Source organism: Erythrolamprus reginae, chromosome 2, assembly GCF_031021105.1.
Source record: "Erythrolamprus reginae isolate rEryReg1 chromosome 2, rEryReg1.hap1, whole genome shotgun sequence".
NCBI lineage: Eukaryota > Metazoa > Chordata > Lepidosauria > Squamata > Dipsadidae > Erythrolamprus > Erythrolamprus reginae.
The window spans coordinates 68,453,291-68,473,490 of NC_091951.1; the positions used below are offsets into that span (position 1 = coordinate 68,453,291).

The window sequence follows — 20,200 nt, forward strand, 5'->3', positions numbered from 1 at the left end:
CAGGGACACATATAGAAGGTGGGAAGAAAGCCATGTCATCAAGAGAGAATGCACAGAGACAGTCTGGATATGTAGAAATGGTGTCAGAAAAGCTAAAACTCGGTGCAAGTTCAGATTCAGAACAATGGAAAGGTCTATACAAATAATTTTTTTTAAAAAAAAAAGAAATCATCATTTTTTGAATGAAGATAGCAAAAGGTAGAGCTACTTGACTCCTATTTCTGACATAGTCTTCCCCAATAGGAGAGCACACATTCTACCAGGCAGCTGAGAACAGGAAATTAATAGGCAGGATGGAAGCTTGAAATGGATAGAAATGTAGTCAAAGCATAGCTACACTATTTACTAGGTGAATTGTCTTTTAGCTACTGAAGGAAATTGATGATGGCCTTGTTGAACTTTTTTCTTATTTTTAGACAATGGGTAGTGCCGGATAATTGAAAAAGGGTAAATGTTGTTCTGATCTTTAAAAAAAAAATAGAAGTGGGGTGGGAAATATTCAACCAACTTTTAGACCATGCAGTTTGGCTGATACCTGAGAGGAATCTAGAGCAGATCGTATAGAGACATTTTCTTCTTGCTCTGATTCTGTGAGGTGGTTTCCTGGCCTTTTCTGTTTCTCTTTTTAATAGAATTGGGCACTTCCAAAGTCTTAATCCAAATGTCACAGAAGATCTCGCAAACTTTGTCAATGTTTACTCTCTGACAGCTGGGAATAACTCTGAGGATTTGCTGTATTGCTTTGCTTTGCTTTGCTTTGAGGGCAGAGCTATTGCCGAATTGCAAATAAAAAGATGAAAAGAACCATTGTCAGTCCTATAAGGACAGGCAAACATGGAAGCAGTGGTCATCTTGCATATATCTGAATCTCCAGCTCTGTCACTGAAGCCTCTAGCGCCCTCAATTATGACAATAGATCAAGATATATGTGGGTATTATCCCACCCAACTACCTACATAAAGATTCCTGTGAAGATTGGCTTCTCTCCCAGTTCCCAAATGAGTTCATCCCTTACTGAGTCAATGATTTGCCTGCTGCCCATTGCCTCTTTCTTTTTCTCTCCTCATGTCAGCAAATGATGAGTGAGAGCAGTGGGCAGAAAATTGGTGTGAGATCTGTTTTTGGGTTGTCTGCTCAATTTGCAGTGAGGAATTGCTCTCAGGAATCTGTTGAGTAATGAAAGAACATGAGGGCTAAGAGAAGAAAAGCAACTGCCAAATCTCAACCCTGGCTTTACGTGTTCCACGCAAACCACTTAATTGTGATGTGGAGACATGGGAGAATGAGTGCCTCTTTGCACACAATGCCTTTTTTTTTAACCAGTAATGAAGAATCATAGATCAGTCATCATTCAAAGATTTGATAGCCAATATGAGTGTGGAATAATGAGTAAGGGGCTCTCACCCACATTGAAGAAAAACCAAGTTTGAGTCCCATCTCAGCCCTGATATTAGAGCACCAAATAGTAACAGGCAGTTTGGGTGCAATCCTAAAACAACTGAAGCACCACTTGAATGCCATCGACCTTGGCAGAATTAACCATTGGTCAATTGCAAAAAGCAGCTTTACTTGAAACAGCTTACATCCTCCAACAAGACAATCAAACAATATTTATCCATATCATATCCTGGGCAAAGACTGGATAGGCTGACAAAGTGCCAAATTCTAAACAGCTGGATGATTATGTGATGAACTATAATAATAATTTTAAAAAATCATGCTTTAAGGCAGTGATGGCGAACCTATGACATGGGTACCACAAGTGGCATGCAAAGCCATATCGGCTGGCACCTCAGCCACTGCCCTAGCTCAGCTCCAATGTGCATTTGTGTGCTGGCCAGCTGATTTTTGGCTCACATAGAGGCTTTGGGAGGGCATTTTTTGCTTCCAGAGAGCCTCTGGGGGGATGAGGGAGGGTGTTTTTACCCTCCCCTGGCTCCAGAGAAGCCTCTGGAGCCTGGGGTGGGTGAAATATGAGGCTAGTGGGCCCACCAGAAGTTGGGAAACAGGCCATTTCTGGCCTCCAGAGGGCCACTGAGGGTGGGGGAAGCTGTTTTCATCTTCTTGAGGCATTGAATTATGGGTGTGGGCACTTGTGCATGCACGATAGTATGTGTGCATGCTCTTTTGGCACCCGAGGAATTATGGGTGTGGGCACTTGTGCATGCACGATAGTATGTGTGCATGCTCTTTTGGCACCCGAGGAAAAAAAGGTTCATCATCACTGCTTGAATAAGGCAAAAGCATTCCATATCTAGGATATTAGTTTAATGGATAAAGAGATTAATTCCAGAAAATGCAAAGTGTACAAACTCTGAATAAACTGAACTGCATCATATAAACCACAATCAGCTACAACATAGACATCATAATATCCAAATTACTGTCAGTTGCCTGATCAACTTACAATAGAGAGAAGAAAATCATACCCATCAGTTGCAACTAAGATATTGAAAACATTTGAATATGGAATCCATGAATATATTCATGGATTCTTATATTCTTACAGCAATAATATTTACACTTATATACCACTTTACAGTGCTTTACATTTCTCTCTAAGTAGTTTATGGAGTCAGCATATTGCCCCCAACAATCTGGGTCCTCATTTTACCCAACCTCGGAAGGATAGAAGGCTTGAGCCAGAGTGAATTGAACTGCCAAATTGCTGGCAGCCAGCAGTCAGCAGAAGTAGCCTGCAGTACTGCATTCTGACCACTGTGACACCACAGCTCTACCATTCAGAAAAGACCAATGCAATATTTTATGTTTAATTTCTGGTAGCTAACAGTTGATGAGAAAATATGCTCAACCATGCCAGAGTGCCTTTGGTGAACAATCTAGCAAGTTTTCAGAGACTTTGAAAATTGACTGAAAATTAGACTGGGCTATTGCATGCTATATGTACACACAATGTTCTGTCCAGCCAGAGTGCCTTCCCATATTCCAAGTCATGTATTGCACATCTCATTTTATTACTGAAAGTGCTGGCTGCCAGCAATCTGCCACATTCCTCATTCCAGTGTTTCCCGATATAGTTTGGTGTCCTATAATCCACGCATGGATTGCTTGGTAAGCTACTTTAACAAACAGTTCATAATATCATGGCAAACAAATCATATCCTTCCTGTTCTTAAAGCAGGTAACTGAATTTAGAAATCTGGAAAGCCTCCTTTTCCAATTGTATTTCTCAACTGGGTATTAGAAATCCACACAATCCAACATGTCATAAAGAAGATTAAAAAAAGAGAGATTAAAAGGTTAAACCAAATAAAAAGACCAAGCTAGAAGGATAATAGATCCATTCACAGAAGGAAAGGCATAGCAGAACAACGTGCAGAAATATGACTGTGGGTCAGGTATTTAGTTTCTTCATCCCAACTGAAGGACAGTTTCTTTTAAGAGGCAATTCAGAAATGACATAATTCCCTTTCTGCATTACTGTAACTCCTCCTAATTCTTAGAGCCCTTCCAGTTACTTATATACCACCCAGCTGGATGAAGCAATATTTACCCAGAATTAACAAGATGATATGATGATTGGGAATTACAAAATGACGATTACAAGAAAGAATCAATCTTTAATAAGAAAGGAATTTATCAGAGCTCATCTAACTGTACAGAATTTAAGATTTCCAGTGGCTCGTAGTCTCTCCCATATTCACAATCCCTCCCAAGGAAATTAGAATTGGGGACACAACGCAGAGATGATCCTCTTTGAAGACGATTATACAATATAAAATGTACACTCAGAAGGGTAACAGGTGGGTAAACGTAGCAGCAAAACACCAATCCAAATCCGCTCGGGGAAAGAGGTTTGCTGTCTGCTTGGCTGCCTCCGGCGTGCCGTCCATCTCCTGCTGCCTGGAGCCCCTGAAGCTTCTCCTCCGCCACCGCTGCGCTTCGCTTCGGCTTTCCTCGCCGAGCGGCGGTTACCTCAGCCCGCATCTCTCTGCGTAATGACACGCGGGAGGCAGGCAAGCAAGGCTTGGGTGGGGAGAGGAAGGCGAGCGCGAAGGAGGTGGGCAAAGCACGAGAGCAGGAGGCGGAGAGGAGCCGAGCCAGCTTTTAAAGCGACAGCCGAGCCTCCCCTTCGCCCAGTGCTGAGCTGCGGCAGGAAAGGCAGCGCGGGCGAGTAGAGCGCCGACGGCAGCGGGAGCTAGACTGGACTCGACTCTCTTCCCCGCCTGGCCGTTCTCTGCTCCCCCGGGGGGAATCCTCGCCGGTCGCAGGGGAGGGGGGCGCGCGGAGGGACCCCGCTGGATCGGGCGCTTCTCTCCACCCAGCTCCGCCCAGCCCTGCCCAGCTCAACCCAGCCCAGCCCGCTCCTTGGCGCCCTCCTCCGCCGGATCAGCCGTCGTCTCTCTTCTCTCGCCGCGCGCCATGCTCGGGCCGGGGCTCTGCGGGGTGCAGCCGCTGACTTTGCCGAAGTTGCCCTGGTGGTGCCTGCTGGTGCTGGAGTGGCTGTGCTGGGCAGGGGCGCAGGGCCAGGAGATGTACGCGCCGCACTCCATCCGCCTGGAGGGGGACATCACCCTGGGCGGCCTCTTCCCGGTCCACGCCCGGGGCCCCAGCGGCGCGCCTTGCGGGGACATCCAGCAGCAGGACGGCGTCCACCGCCTGGAGGCCATGCTCTACGCCCTGGACCAGATCAACAGCGACCCCGAACTGCTGCCCAACGTCACCCTGGGCGCCCGCATCTTGGACACCTGCTCCCGGGACACCTACGCGCTGGAACAGTCGCTCACCTTCGTCCAGGCGCTCATCCAGAAGGACACCTCCGACGTGCGCTGCACCAACGGCGAGCCACCCGTCTTCGTCAAGCCCGAGAAGGTGCTGGGAGTCATCGGCGCCTCGGCCAGCTCCGTCTCCATTATGGTGGCCAACATCCTCCGGCTCTTCCAGGTAGGACGCGTGCTCGGGCGGCAGCTCCAGCAGCAGCAGGTGGTTCGGCGGGAGCCGAGCGCCCGCTTGGAGACCCGCGGCTTTGATGGAGGCGGGATTGTACCGCTGGAGAGAGAAACAGAAATCGAGCGCGCGGGGAGAGCGCTCCTAGCTCGCATTTCACTGACAGGGTGGTTGGGAAAGGTTGTTTAAGCCCCCTCCCCTCCACACACACGCCCTGCCGTTCTCTAAAGGGAAAACACCGACTCCTTCAGGGTGCAAGGAATGCAGTTGATCCTCAGGCTACGCGCCTGCAGTGTTAGTCCTCCGTTTGCTTTCGGGCCCACGCTCCTATCTCCAGGTGGGTTTTGTTCGTCGACCAGCCTTCCCGATTTCTCTTTTGCTGACTTTCCTTTTCGCGTGCACTATCCCTGGGAAATGACGAGCATTTTTTTCGAAGCTGCCTCCTGGACTGACATATCCTAGGCTTATGGTTCCAGGTTCAGGTTCAGGTTCATGTGAATCGTGGCGTTCGCGCGTAAAGGACTTATTGGGGATTGAGACCGGGTAAAAATATACGAAAGGATGATAGCAATGTGGCTCGCGTTCGGCTACAATAAATACTTGATAAAGAATAGGGCGGTGATTCTATCTCTGATTTTCCTTTTCACCACCGAGCAGGCAAGCAACTGCCATGGTTTCTTACCGCGATTTCTAAGGAACAGGCCGCCTTTAGGGCAAGGGTCTCCAATCTTGGCAACTTTAAGCCTTGAGGACTTCAACTTCCAGAATTCCCCAGCCAGCTTTCCTGGCTGAGGAATTCTGGGAGTTGAAGTCCGCCAGGCTTAAAGTTGCCAAGGTTGGAGACCCCTATTCTAGGTGCTTGTCGTGCTTAATTGATCCAAGAGCTTCGGAAGAAATGAATTCGGCCGTTCTTTTAAGTGAATGGCGTTGTTTATTCTCCTTAACTTCCCTGTAAGCATTTGAAGGAGTGAGGAAGGAGCACAAAGTGAACTTCAGAAAACGTCGTCAGCGACGCGTGCTGGGATACTTCCTCAAGGGGCGTGCAAATGGGTTAACCAGCAGAGCGCTCAGTGCACACTCCAATGCACAGGTAAAATGATGGCTAGAGCGATCAGGAGATCAATTAGCCCCTGCAAACTATCTTCTTTAATAAGACGCTTTGTTAACGGCGGATCTTCTGATGGAAATCCAAACCTCTTCACTTCAATGCTTAACGAGCTTGATCTGTTTCTCTGGCAACGTTTAGCAAGTTGCTTCAATAAAACGCTGGAGTCCGGGAAGAAGGCGTTCTGCCGCTGCCTCTAACGCCTCCCTCGAAGGGAACGAACTGGGAGGAGGAGCAGGGCGTGGGTTGCAGGACGTGGGCTAGGTGGGGCTACAAAACCTTGATTCCACGTGGCTTGTCTTATGATCGCGGTCGAGAGCCCCGCGTTTCGTTTCCCAAGCCGAATTTCTCCCTCGGGAGCTAGGATTCCACAATTGCGTCGAAGCAATTGTCAAAAAAAAAAAAAGCGGTTCTCTTTCCTCGGAGACTCAAGTCTGCGTCGCGGTCTGAGATGAAAACTACACTGCCCCACACTTCGAAATAATAAGCGGTTCGAATAGTTGTCCGTTTGGATCCAGTACTGGTTGTTCCAAATCAGCTGCTCTTGAGCCTGCGTTTTAAGTGAGGCGACTTTTCATTTTGAATTGCACTCAGGCGTCCCAGAAGCTTTCTGAGACTCACAGAGCCTGGCTTCGGAACTGATTGCAGGATGCGCCGAAATTGCTCCACGCTAGGCGGAGAGCGAGAGTCTGGCTTCGAGTCCTTTGAGGAGAAGAAAAAAGAGAGCGCTTCGGGCGGGCGAGGAAAAGGCTTGTAGTCTGCGCTGTTTAGCTGAGCTCCGGCGGTGGGGCGCTGTCCAGCTCCGAGGTTCTGAATCTGTCTGGCTTCTCCGCTAAGTCTCCCTTGCTTTCTCGTCACCTTCCCTTCCGGGCCTCGCTCCTGAACACTACTTCTGGCCAGGGTGGCGACCCGGAGGGACCTCCTTTGTGAAGGAGAGGTGTTTTGGCTCTACAGAGAGGAGGATAGAGGGCAGCTTGCCATCCCTCGGATCTTTGCACTCTCCTTGGTGCCTTAAAAATAGGAGTTTCCAAACTTGGCAACTTTAAGACTGGTGGATTTCAACGCCAAGCATTCCCCAGCCAAATTCTGGGGAATTTTGGAGTTGAAGTAGAGAAATGAAGCTGCCAGGTTTGGAGACCCCTTCCTTAAAGCAACAGAAAGAAGGGTTTGAAAATACTGTACTTCCCTTTGTTGATTGGACTTGTGGCTTCAAACAATATTTGAGAAAAATAATAATTTGGGGTCCATGCATTGATTGGCCCTATTTTGATCAGGAGGCTCTGCACACAGTCACTCAGTCTCTAATCAATTCCTGTCTCAATTATTGCAATGTGCTCTATATGAGGCTACCTTTGAAGAGTGTTCGAGACTGCAGATAGTCCAGAATGCAGCTGTGCTAGCTGTCATTACACCCATATAACACCAATGCTCCCTGTGCTGCACTGGCTGCCAATTAGTTTCCAATCACAATTCAAAGTGTTCTTTATTATCTATAAAGCACTACATGGCTTAAGACCAGACTATCTATGGGACTGTCTCCTGCTGCATACCTCCCAGAGACCAATTAGATCACACAGGGTTGGCCTTCTCCAGGTCCCATCAACTAAGCAATACAGGTTGTCAGGCCTGTGGGGGAGGGCCTTCTCTGTGGCTGCCCCGGCCCTGTGGAACCAACTACCCCCTGATGTCTGTACTTCTCCCACCTTACTGGCATTTGCTGGCAGGCTTTGGGACCATGACTGAACATCTAGTCATGGCTGAATTGTGATTGACTTGATAGGCATGTGTGTCTGATTGGATAGTTCATTACAGGTATTTATTCTTAGTATAAAGGGTTTTTTTACTGTTTTTATTATTTAATATTTGACTTTTTGTAACAATTTATTGTATTATTTATTGTTGTAAATCACACTGAGTCCCATGGGATTGGGTGGCATAGAAGTCAAATAAATTAATGATCCTAGCAGAAGTCATCTTCCTTAAGCCAACAGCCTTGGGCAGATTGTTTAGACTAGACATGCAAAACAGGGCTAGAGTCTGTGTGGTTGATCTCACACAATGATTGATGGATTGATTATGTGCCACCAACACTCAGGAGGGTCCAACAAATATTAATTGCTTAACTAGTATCTTCCCAGAATAACTATAGGGATTTAAAACAAGGCCACAAATTTATTAATGATGCCATACTGTTTACTGGTGTTTGAGGAGTTCTGTAATCCTTCCAAGGGTCAGAGTCACTTGGCCAGATATCTTGGGACACAGCCAGATCTGTTCATAGACTCTGGACAACCTTTGTAGTATTGAGAAGTTTACATCCTTTCAAGACAAAAATGAGCATTCAGTCTCAAGTGCAATCATAAATATTCTAAAAGAACTCCCCTATACTACTTCCTGAACTACAAATGAATCATCCACATTCACACATACATATTAATTAGCCCTTCAAATTTAAAGTATGGAAGAAGCAAAGGATCTTAGAAGTGTGTGTGTGTTTGTGTGTGTGTGTGTGTGTGTGAGAGAGAGAGAGAGAGAGAGAGAACAGTCCAAATGGCAATTGAAGCTGGAATCTTTTTTCTTTGTCCATTGATGTTGCATGCAACTTCAAAAGGGACATGTCTATACAATGCTGCAACTATCATCACCATTTGTGTCCCCCATGAATGCTGCTATTGGATGAAAACCTATTGGGTTCAGATTGCAAACTCAATCTAATCTCATACTTAATCTCATACTGAAACAAAAGCTAAGACAGCTCACCTTCCTGTCTCCTATTCTTCTCATGTAAAAATGAAACAGTTTCACAATGGTCTCAGCATTCTGGATATTACATAATATAGCTTGAGGTCAAGCAGTTCAATTTTCTGTTCCTGGGAATTTTTTGTGCAAAAGATGTGGAGTATGAGCTGTCTGTTCTCTTTGAATGCTGTCTGGATTCCCCTGATAGATTATGAATATTTTAGAAATCAAGTGCCCCTCACTGTAATTGGAGGTTGTCATTATTGTCATTATTCTTGTTCACACTTTGCTCATGAAACTCTATGCTTTCTTCCCTACCAATAGATAGAATAGATAGAATCCTTTATTGGCCAAGTGTGATTGGACACACAAGGAATTTGTCTTAGTGCATATGCTCTCAGCGAACATAAAAGGAAAAGATACATTTGTCAAGAATCATGTGGTACAACACTTAATGACTGTCATAGGGGTCAAATAAGCAATGAAGAAACAATCAATATTAATAACAATCTTAGAATACAAGCAACAAGTTACAGTAATACAGTCCTAAGTGGGAGGAAAAGGATGATAGGAATGATGAGAAAAAACTAGTAGAAATGGTAGTGCAGACTTAGTAAAAAGTTTGATAGTTGTTGAGGGAATTATTTGTTTAGTAAAGTGATGGGATTTGGGGGGGAAACTATTCTTGTGTCTAATTGTCTTGGTGTGCAGTGCTCTGTGGCGACATTTTGAGGGTAGGAGTTGAAACAGTTTGTGTCAAGGATGTGAGGGGGTTGCCACATTTGAAAGAACAATGAGAAATAATTGACAGGAAGCAGGAGGTAGCTGAATGTTTCATTGACTGGGACAAACAGATGTGGAAGAAAAAGGAAAGACCTTTAAATGGGCTTAATTTTTCTATAGGCTTTGCTAGAGTTTGAAATCAATGATTGAGGTAAATATGAAAACAGTTAAAGAAAACCTCTCAAATGTAATTTTTCCTTGAAGCTATAACTTTAACACCTGCAGTGGTGCAGTGGTTAGAGTCCAATATTGCTGGCTACTTTTGTTGACTGCCAGTTGACTGCAATTTGGCAATTTGAATCTCAACAGGTTCAAAGTTGACTCAACCTTCCATTATTCCGAGGTCGGTAAAACGGAGAATCAGATTGTTCAGGGCAATATGCTGACTCTGTAAACTGCTTAGGGAGGGCTGTAAAGCACCGTAAAGTGGTATATAAGTCTAGGTGCTATCGCTATAACTTTCTAACTAGACTTGAGTATACTACTCAGATTAAATATAAGTTACAGGATCTGCAGTTTGGGTATAATGTAAGGATATGCATCATCAATAATTTGTGATCCAGTTTTGTTTCTGTATAATTCAAGCATACAAATTCAATTGGACATCCAAAAACTGATGCAGAACTTTGAAGAGAATCACAACTTTGTAACACTCCGACCCAACCAGCAGGGTTAATGTACTGTCAGTACTCATCACACAGTGCTCCGGAGGCTTCATGCTTTCCTCCTGCTGTGTCTTCACATTTCAGAGAGAAATGAAAAGAAATTGCCAGGAGGAAAAAGGTGATAGGTAGCACCACCCTTGGAGTGGCTGAATGTTGTGTTGGATACAGAACAAGCAGATAAGGTGGGAAGAAAGACAAATGATTTTTAATAACAGTATTGCCATATGTTATGTCATAGTTTGGAGTTTAGCTGAAGGAAGGCGCAAAGGAATTCCTAAACAAGACTTCAGTGTTTTTCCCATCATATTATCTAAGCAAGGAATTCTCACATAATCTCAAGGCTCTTCTCCATGGTTTGGATATAATTATAATATCTGTAGGCCTTTATAATAATTGTGAGATCTGATGTTGAACAGAGGTTAGCATTGTGGAGTGCCACATAAAACATACCTATCAGCCATTCTTGGAGATACACATTTGTCGTGATCCCTTTAAAAAATATGAAGCATAAGTAAATGAGTTGGACTAGAACAGTGATGGCAAATCTATGGCTTGCATGTCAGATGTGGCCTGCAGAGCCCTCTCTGTGGGCATGCACACCATCTCCAGCTGCTCTTCTGGTTTCTGGTGCTCACATCTGCACTGACCAGGTGATCTTTGCACATGCCAAAGCCCCAAAACCTAAAGACTGGCTTGTTAGTGCCCATGCACACACCAGAAATCAGAAGACCAGGTAGCCGGCACATGCATGTATACCGGCCAGCTGGTCTTCAAGTATTTAGGGGGCCCAGCACTAATGAAGACCAGCTATCTGACACACATGTGCTTGCTGGAAACCAGAAGACCAGGTGGCAGGTGCACAGGTGGACTTTGAGTTTCCAAGGCCCTGGTATGCATGTGTGTTCCGGTTTCGGGACTCAATGCCGAAAATATTTGCCATCACTAAGGTAGAACCAACATTGTAGTGAAAGCTTCCATGTACTTTCCAAAGAAGTGAAGTTGGTCATTCATTCTGCCACAAGTCATACAGTATGGAAGCATCAAGTGATCTTTCTGAGAGCATAGAACTTTCTTAGCCTCTAACCTGGAATTGAAGTCCAATAACACAGACTTTTCCAGAAATCTCTGCTTTAAAAAAAACTAGATATGGGGATGATGATATCTCAATATAGATCTAGATAAAAGCCCCTCCATTTTAGCTGTGGAATATTTGATCTATAAGCAATTATAGCCAGTCCAATCACATCTCTTACCTTATAGTCTGAGACTATATTGCTATTCCAGATTTCCTTGACTGTGCCCCCAATTTTTCATTTACAGAATTGATTTTCCTAGCTCAAACCTTTTCTTGCATCTGTTTTGTTTTTTTACCTTTGTACGGTTATGAATAAAAAGAAGGAAAAAAAATACTGATTACAGTAAGGATGACACTAGTAATATAAATAGTCTTCAGGTATCACATGTTTGCATTTCTGTGAAAAATCAGTTTTGCTTGGACACATTAAGCCATAAAATATCTTTGTTTCTATTTAGAAAATTAATTATCCTAAGTGATTGCAGAGGAATTATTTGGTGGGGAGTAAGAATATGATCCTCTTTTTATTAAATTAAGAGACATGCAAAGTCTAGAATTATAGCTACTTGACGAGCAGAATATGTGATAATCAGTGCACTGTAGATAGAATAGTATATAGTACAAATGTGACAGAAGGAAAGTGGGTGTGTTACAATACATAATTTAGAAATGTAAGTGTGAGATGAGAAGGATGCTTTCTCATTAAGCCAAGTATCAGGTTCTATTTTCAGGTACTATACAAAATAACTAAGTAGAGACAGCTATGCAGTCAAAATCTGGATAATTCATATGCATATTTCTAGTGATTAAGACTTGGAAGCTTAACTTAGTACTGGGTTTTTAATGTTATGTGATCTTCCATCATCCATTCAGTATGGTCAAGAGGATAAGGAATCTATATATTCAAGTTTGAGGTAGACTGATCTAGAAAAATAAATTATAAGTAACATCTGGGGCATCCACTCTATAGATGAAAGTGGGCGGCCACCCTCTGATGAGATTGGCTCCATCTCTGCCAACCTTCTGGAATTCAAAACTTGGCTGTGTCAATATGTCTCACAGAAAGAGTGATTTGATGAGGTGGTTACAACATAACACATAATATACTCCACTAGTCTTAAAATAATAATATTAATGTCTTAAATTATAGAATCGTTTTTAATATTGTTATTTTATATTTTCATTATATGCTGCCCAGAGACATAGTTTGCAGGATGGGCAGTTGTATAATGATGATAGATAGAAAAATAGATATACAGTACAGACAGACGGAGGGACGGACAGAGGGACGGACGGACGGATGGATAGATAGATAGATAGATAGATAGATAGATGATAGATACTACTGTAGATAGATAGATAGATAGATAGATAGATAGATAGATAGATAGATAGATAGATAGATAGATAATGGATGGATGATATATATGATAGATGATATAGATAGATGACAGACAGACAAATAGGTGACATGGGATATGAAAAATCAGTTGAAATTTGAACCTCCCACTAGATGACAACATAAATGATGGATGGAGTGAATGTATTACAGAACTGATGCTGCCAAAGTTCTTTTGGAGCATGCATATATACACACACACACACACACACACACACACATACATATACATATACATATATGTATTGATATATATTTAAATATAACATATTTTTGCTGATAATAAAAAGGAAGAAAAGGAAATATCCTAATAAATAATACAAAGCAATTTTTTTCTGTATGTTTTACCAAACGTTTGTGCATTATGGCTTTCTTTGCATACCTTTATTGTGAAATAGATAAGATGTGGATATAGGACTTGCTTGTGCTGTATCCTCAATAGTTTGAAATTCTGATTTTTTTTCTATCTGAACTCTTATACTTTTAATTGTTAAGCAATACAAATAATCCTCTACAATCATTCCTTGATTCCGTGTGATCCATAATACAATTATGTTTCTTCAGCAAATGGAAGTATAACTGTCCTTGCAGCAAATGCTTATGTCTGCCTGTTTTTCTGTTTGTCTCTGCCTCCCTGCTTACCTGCCTGCCTGCCTCCCTGGCTATTTCTCTCTCTCTCTCCCTGCCCCACTCCCTCCCTCCCTCCCCCCTCTCATCTATCTATCTCTATCTAGTGTCTGTCATATACATTAATGATAATAATAGTAATAATAATGGAAACATAAAAGAAAACAAGAAATACAAAAGTGCAATAGAGGGAAAAGAGTAAAAGAAAATTAGGAAAGAAAGAAAAGAAGATACAGGAAAAGTAGCTTCTGATGTTTACAGTAGTTATAAGTATAGTTATAAATTTCCTTTCTATTTGGTTACAATACAGTTCTCTACTTTGTCTAATCATCAAATCTGTAAATCATATTTTCCTATTTCATGTCTATAATAGGTTTCCAGTCACCAATAAATGTAAATATTACCCATTCCTTGATTAAGCTATCTCAGCCAGTTTAGCTATCTCAGCAAGTTCCATTATCTTTACCAACTATTCCTCCATCCTATTGTGCTGTTGAATCTTTCCATTGTGGAGTGGAATAATCTCATTTTAGCTTGCCAGTAAGATAACTTTAGTGTAACTTCCCATGCTGTAATTTAATCCCAAAGTAAAACATAAGGAAACTCCTTCTGTTAGGTTGCAGAGTATGTAGTAAAAATTAACAATTGTAACTTTGGCTATTTTGTTAAAAAGATTTTGAAAAAAAAATCTAAAGCATTCTAGAAATTAGGTCAAAAGTCAAAAGCCTCTTGAACAAAAAATAGCTTCATAAATGGGAGGACAGAATTCAATGCAAGATTAGGTAGAATGGAAATGTCAGGTAGCTATATACTTCAGACAGAACTTATTAGAAACCAAAATCTGTATGTGACCTCTGGGGTGAAAAGGAAAGGAAATATTTGTTTTACTTTGCAGCATGTTATGTTGACATTTAGCAAACATCCAGCAGTCTACCATTCTTATGCTAATACAGCAAGCAAACTATTAAAGAAAGTACCAATTAGTGTGAAAGTTTTAAGATTGTGCTGCAAGCCTATGTTGACCACACTTCATTTTAGACTAAAAAGATACCAGCATGTGAAAAACCACAGATTACAAACAGTTTATGTTTTTCAGTTGCCCTGATTCGGTAAACCTGATTGTATGTCAAAATCCTCAATCAAAATCACCCTGCAAATGTTTCTAGTTGCAATAGCAACAGTACATAGACTTATACACTACTTCATAGTGTTTTACAGCCCTCTCTAAGTAGTTTACAGAGGCAGCATATTGCTCCCAACAATCTGTGTCCTCATTTTACCCATCTCAGAAGGATGGAAGGTGGAGTCAACCTTGAGTCTGGTGAAATTTAAACTAATTGCAGGCAGCCAGCAGGCAGCCGAAGTAGCCTGCAGTATTGCATTCTAACCACTGTGCCACTGTGGCTTGTACCACAGCTCTCAAACTATTTTTATTCTGAGAATCAGGGGCATAAATCTCCAAGGCAGATTGACTTTCTGGGAATGATTACAGCAAATACATTTCATAATAAAATAATTCATATGATTTATTTCCAAGTTTGCCATCATTTTATGAAAGGCAGGGGATCCTTATTTTCCTCCTAAAACTATCCCATTGCCTATTTACTTAGCCTTGATCATCTGCTTTTAAAATATAAAAAGAATTATTTTAATCCAAGAAAGAGTTGCTTTCTTGTGCTTTCTCAAGTTCTGTCCTTCACGGATATTTGAATGGTAACCTGTAAGTTACCTTCACTTTACATTGAAATTGTTTCCTTTAACCTTGGCAATTTTCAGATGCGCGGACTCTAATTTCCAGAATTCCCAAGCTGGAATTACAATCTACACATCTGAAAAAAATGCTAAAGTTGAAAAACATTGCTCTGACATGTTTCAAAAATATTTATAATAAAGTATCTTGCAGCTTTTGAATGGGTTTGCAGCTATTTTTGATTGAGTTCTCTTTTGGGTTTTTCATCATTATACTAATTTGGTAGACTCTAGAAAATGTGCTACAGCTCAGGGTTATATCTTGTTCTAATTTCTAAGCCATTGTTGTTGTTGTTGTTTCCAATAAAATGACAATTAGGTCAAAACGTCTGTATAAAGATGATGGTAATGCAGTGGTTAAAATGGAATATTGCAGGCTAACTTGTCCTACTGCCAGTAGTTTGATCCCGAAAGGGTCAGGGTTAATTAAGTCATCCTGAGAGCAGTAAAATGAGAACCCAGATTGTTTGGGGTACTATGCTCTGTAAACCACTTAGAGTGAGCTGTAAAATACTGTGAAGTGGTATATTACAATCAGTATATTATAAGTGCTATTTCTACTTATTGCTTTAGTAGTACTTGCCTGATGACAACATTTATATGTACTGGTGAATTATCCCAAAATGGGGGTGGGGAGGGACCTTCTATTTTTTCCATTCCTTTTGGCATTTTTTCAAAGGCTGCCTGGAGTTCCAGGAAATTCAGTGAGGCAAGTAAAGTCTATGATACTAATTTAGTAAATGAAAAGGGCTGTGAAAAGTATTTTTGACTTCATTAGCATCTGTTTCCCTGCAGTGTGAATAGGCAAATTGGAGTAGTTTGAATTATTTGTCAGGGTTAAAAAAACTAGGACGTATGCATTTTTGGAGTTTCTCATTCTCAAAATTCTCTACGGTATAAAATCATTTCCTGTTTTGTTTTCTTGCAGTTGGTGTTGACTTTTATTCCCATTTATTTGTTCTGTGAGTAGATAGGAAGCTGATCAGTTGATACAACATGCCACATGATAAATACTATAAGGAAAATAGAGGAATACATACACACATACAGAAAATAGAGGAATACATACATATTGGTTCTGGAGAGCCAGTAGCAGAAATTTTGAGTAGTTCAGAGAGTTACTAAATACCACTCAAGACTGGGCCCTCATCTATTCTCTGCCTCCTGAGTCTCAGCTGATTGGGAGGAAATGGGGATTTTGCACTAACCTTCCTCTGGAGTCAGAAGGGAATGGAGATTTTGCAATATCCTTCCCCTGCCACGTTCACCAAGCCTCATCCACCAAACCATATCACCAAGCCACGTCCACAGAAGCAGCAGTAAAAAAAAAATTGAATTCCACCTCTAATATGCATATATACATTATTTGTCTGTCTTTTTGTCTGTCTGTCTGTCGATCATCTATCCATACATATTCAGAATAGTATTGTTGGAAACATGCAGAAGAGGCCTATATATATCCCATACAATTCATACTTCTTAATTGTAATGGAGTTACCATTTACAGCAGCGGTGGGCTATGAACCGGAAAGATAAATTGTGCTTGCCGGCGTGGTTCATAAGTTCTTGTGGGGCTAGCACGGTTTTGCTGCTGCATCTGTGGAGGCAGCAAAATCGCGCATGGAGCCACAGGTGTGCAGAAGCAAAAAAAAAAAACCTTGCCGAAACATTGGTGCACTGCAGCTCCGTACGCAAAGGTGCAGCAGCAAAATCCCGCTGGCCCCGCCAGAACCTATGAGCCACCGCGGCGAGCACAATTTAACGTTCTGGCTCGTAGCCCATCGCTGATTTGCAGCCTTCCTTATCTTTGGACTATTATATAATTTCCACAACTCCATGTGTTTATCACTGCATCTCTCTTAAGGGAAATACTACATCTGCTGAATTCCTATCTGTATTAAAATTGATAAACATGTAGAAGTCCCACAGGAAAAAATAGAGGGCAGATATAATTTCTAGTTCATAGTAAGAAAGAAGAATATTTCAAATGTCAGGGGAAAAAATCTTTTTCTGTGCAAAGAGTATTTCCAGTTCAAGAAATGCAAACCTTTTTGCCTTTTTAATGCATTGTTCTGCTAGAATGAAACCAGCAGGACAAACAAAATGTACAGTAACAATGAACTAGCAAATATATCATGTGCAATATACCTTGAAGGATATGGAACTGTAAAGTTATAAATGCACATACTTGACTGGCATCTATAAAATACACTCGTTTTGGACTCTATCATTCTATGGACATTGAACGTACCGCCAAGGATGGCTTAGCAGACACAAGGATAAAGTCACAAAGTTGTATCTCTCAGGACTTTACAAATGCCCAGGGTGGATTGTGAATCTCTGAGCATTAAATACTTGGAAGAGCGATGAAATATAACTTAAATGTTTATGCTAGTCCTTAACATACCACCTCAATTGAGACCAGATTTTCTCTTGTTAAACAGAGCAGTTAAGTGAGAAACACTGAATTCTTACCTTTTTTGTTGTTGTTGACATGATGCAGCAAATCACTTCAGCTGTTAAGCAAATCAGGCATTTAAGTGAATCCACTTTCCCCCTTTGATTTTGCTTGTCAGAAGACGGCTGGACAGGTTGAAAATGGTGAACATTTGACCCTGGGATGCTGCAACCATCATAAATACATGCTGGTTGCCTGGCATCCAAATTTTGATCATGTGACTGTGGGGTGACTATGATGATTTTAAATGTAAGAACAGATTGTATATCACTTTCCTCAGTGCTGTTGTAGCTTTAAACTATCACTAAGCAAATGGTTGTAAGTTCTTAATTCTTTGCAATGGGCTAGGGGTCCCCAACTTCCAATCCATGGACCAGCACTGGTCCCCAGGATGCCGACTGTGCAAACGAAAACTAGGCCCCCTCTGTTCTGCAGAAAAACCTCCCTCCACGAAACCAGTCCCTGGTGCGCCAAAGGTTTTGGTCTGTTTCAAGAGGATGTCACTTTTATCAGATGTAAAGAAATCTTTAAAATAAGCTTGAGGAAGACTTCTTCAGATCCAGTATTCTATGGATATATAAAACAACAACAACATCTAGATGTCTCAGGAATAGTCACACTCATTTGAAATCTGGAATTTAAAGTCAAATGTCTCAATTGTACCCAGATGGTTTTAAGTTCTTAACTACATTTAATGATCTTCTACTAAATTCTTACAAGGTCATAGTAATGGCCAACCTACTCATCTTTTCATGATGTACAATATTTCCTAATTAAATATGTCTTTGAACATTTTGCATATTAAAGTTGCTATAAAAATAATGAACCTTTAGAGAGTCCCATAAAAAGGAAGATATTGTGTCTTTCCTTATGAGGATCTTTAGATTTTACTGTCATTCTAAGTGAAACCCAAGAAGTTAACACTATCAAATCAGTCTAATAGTTCATCAACTTCAATAAAGTACTTACTGGAAGCAAATTTTCAGGTTTCATACAGGTGTTTCCTCTGCCTATAGGGGGAAAACATTTTACATGTACTTCCAATGTGTTCTGTGTTGTAACAAAACTAAGAAAGAAACAGATATTCTGTGTATATAAATGTATTAACAACAGCATTCACAAGGGTAGGTAAAAATATCAAGATGATGGACATGATCATACAAACATGGTATCCATCAATTATTTTTAATATTATTTATTTTATGTAATATTTATTCCTTGTCATTCAGTCTATCCTGAGCCCTCTTGTACTTAATAAGGCATAGCACTTAATTTATCTTGGCTGATCTCAATAACAACAACAAAAAACCCCAGCCCTAAGCATTGATTCTTATTAATATTGTTTTAGGAATATGGTCATATTAATCTGGATCTCAAATTTTATATCCCAGAAGAAATGACAAACCACATCCCACCAGAGAAAAGTACTTGTCTATGTAATCCCCAAGGACTGATTCAGTTTAGGGAAATTAAAAATAAAGAGAGTAGATAATTTTTTTTAAAATAGAACATTTTGGGGGTGTTATAACATTATGAGGAATGGTGATACAGACTCAGTGGGCAGAGCTGTGGTTCTAATTGTTTTTCAATTTTTCATGTACTTGATATTGTTAAAGGGTGTTGGAGGATTTATTTTCTTGGCTTTAGCTGTATTAAACTGTTTTAAAGCATATATTTTTATTTGCATATGTATCTTGCCTCTGCAAGCAACACTGAGGATGTAAACTGCCTTCCCATCTCTGCTTACAGCTGGCCTACTCACTGTGGGACCGATGTGAACGAGTGACTCTGCTAGTAGGCAAGAAGCTGTGGTGAAGTCATGGAGAAAATCTCACTTCCCTTTGTATTGAGTTTTGCTTTATTTATACAGTGGTACCCCTACCTAATGTTGTGGTTAACTCTGGCCCAGCTCCTGCCCCAAGGACTGTGGATGTGGGGGAGACATCCACATGCTGCAGGCCTGTTTTGCCCCCGGTGGAATCTGCTGATGAAGGCTCTTCTGAACAAGAAGACATGAGTGACAGGGAGGAGGAGATCAATTATCTAGCTCCTCCTTGGATTCAGAACAAGAGTTAATGATACAGCCATGCAGAGAGTGACGCATAGGCAACAACAACTGAGAGATTATTATCAAAGAAAATGAGGCCACCTGTGGTTGGGTGGGGCTGGGGTAATTAGTGTGGCTGCTATAAATAGCAGCCTGTGGGTTTGGCCATTGTGGAGGATTATCTGATCATTGTGTTCCGTGACTGCTTTACTGACTTTGACTTTTTGTGTGTGCTGATTTTTCCCCGCTTTGAAACTAAACCAGAGCAAAGTGTGTTTCACTTTGTGAAAGAAGGACTGTGAATTGCCTCACAGCTGCAAGCTAAGTATCACAGAACTGAGAAGGGACTTGTATAAATTACCAGTTTGTTTGGAGACCAGTGCTCTTTGCTATACCAAAAGAGGGCTTAGTTTAAGTTAATTTTCATTATAAAGAACATAGTTTTGAATTTTCAAACGTGTGTGTGTCTGAAATTTGTACCTGTGAATTTTTGGGAGGATTCTACCAGAGAGCTCGACAGAACACCTAAGAACCCTTCTACTTACGAACTTTTCTTGATAAGAACCGGGTGTTCAAGATTTTTTTGTCACTTCTCAAGAATCATTTTTCACTTACAAACCTGAACCTCCAAAACTGTAATCAGAA

The 20,200-nt window shown here is 41.3% G+C and overlaps 1 protein-coding gene across 1 annotated transcript in view; it reads left to right on the forward strand.

Annotated features, from left to right (window-relative positions):
• The first annotated feature begins 4,383 nt into the window (after positions 1-4,383).
• The window catches only part of GRM7 (glutamate metabotropic receptor 7), a 553,799-nt gene continuing 537,982 nt past the window's right edge, over positions 4,384-20,200 (forward strand). The window contains exon 1 of the mRNA XM_070738269.1: positions 4,384-4,905. Coding sequence (XP_070594370.1) covers positions 4,384-4,905 — 522 coding nt within the window. The remainder of the gene's footprint in view (positions 4,906-20,200) is intronic.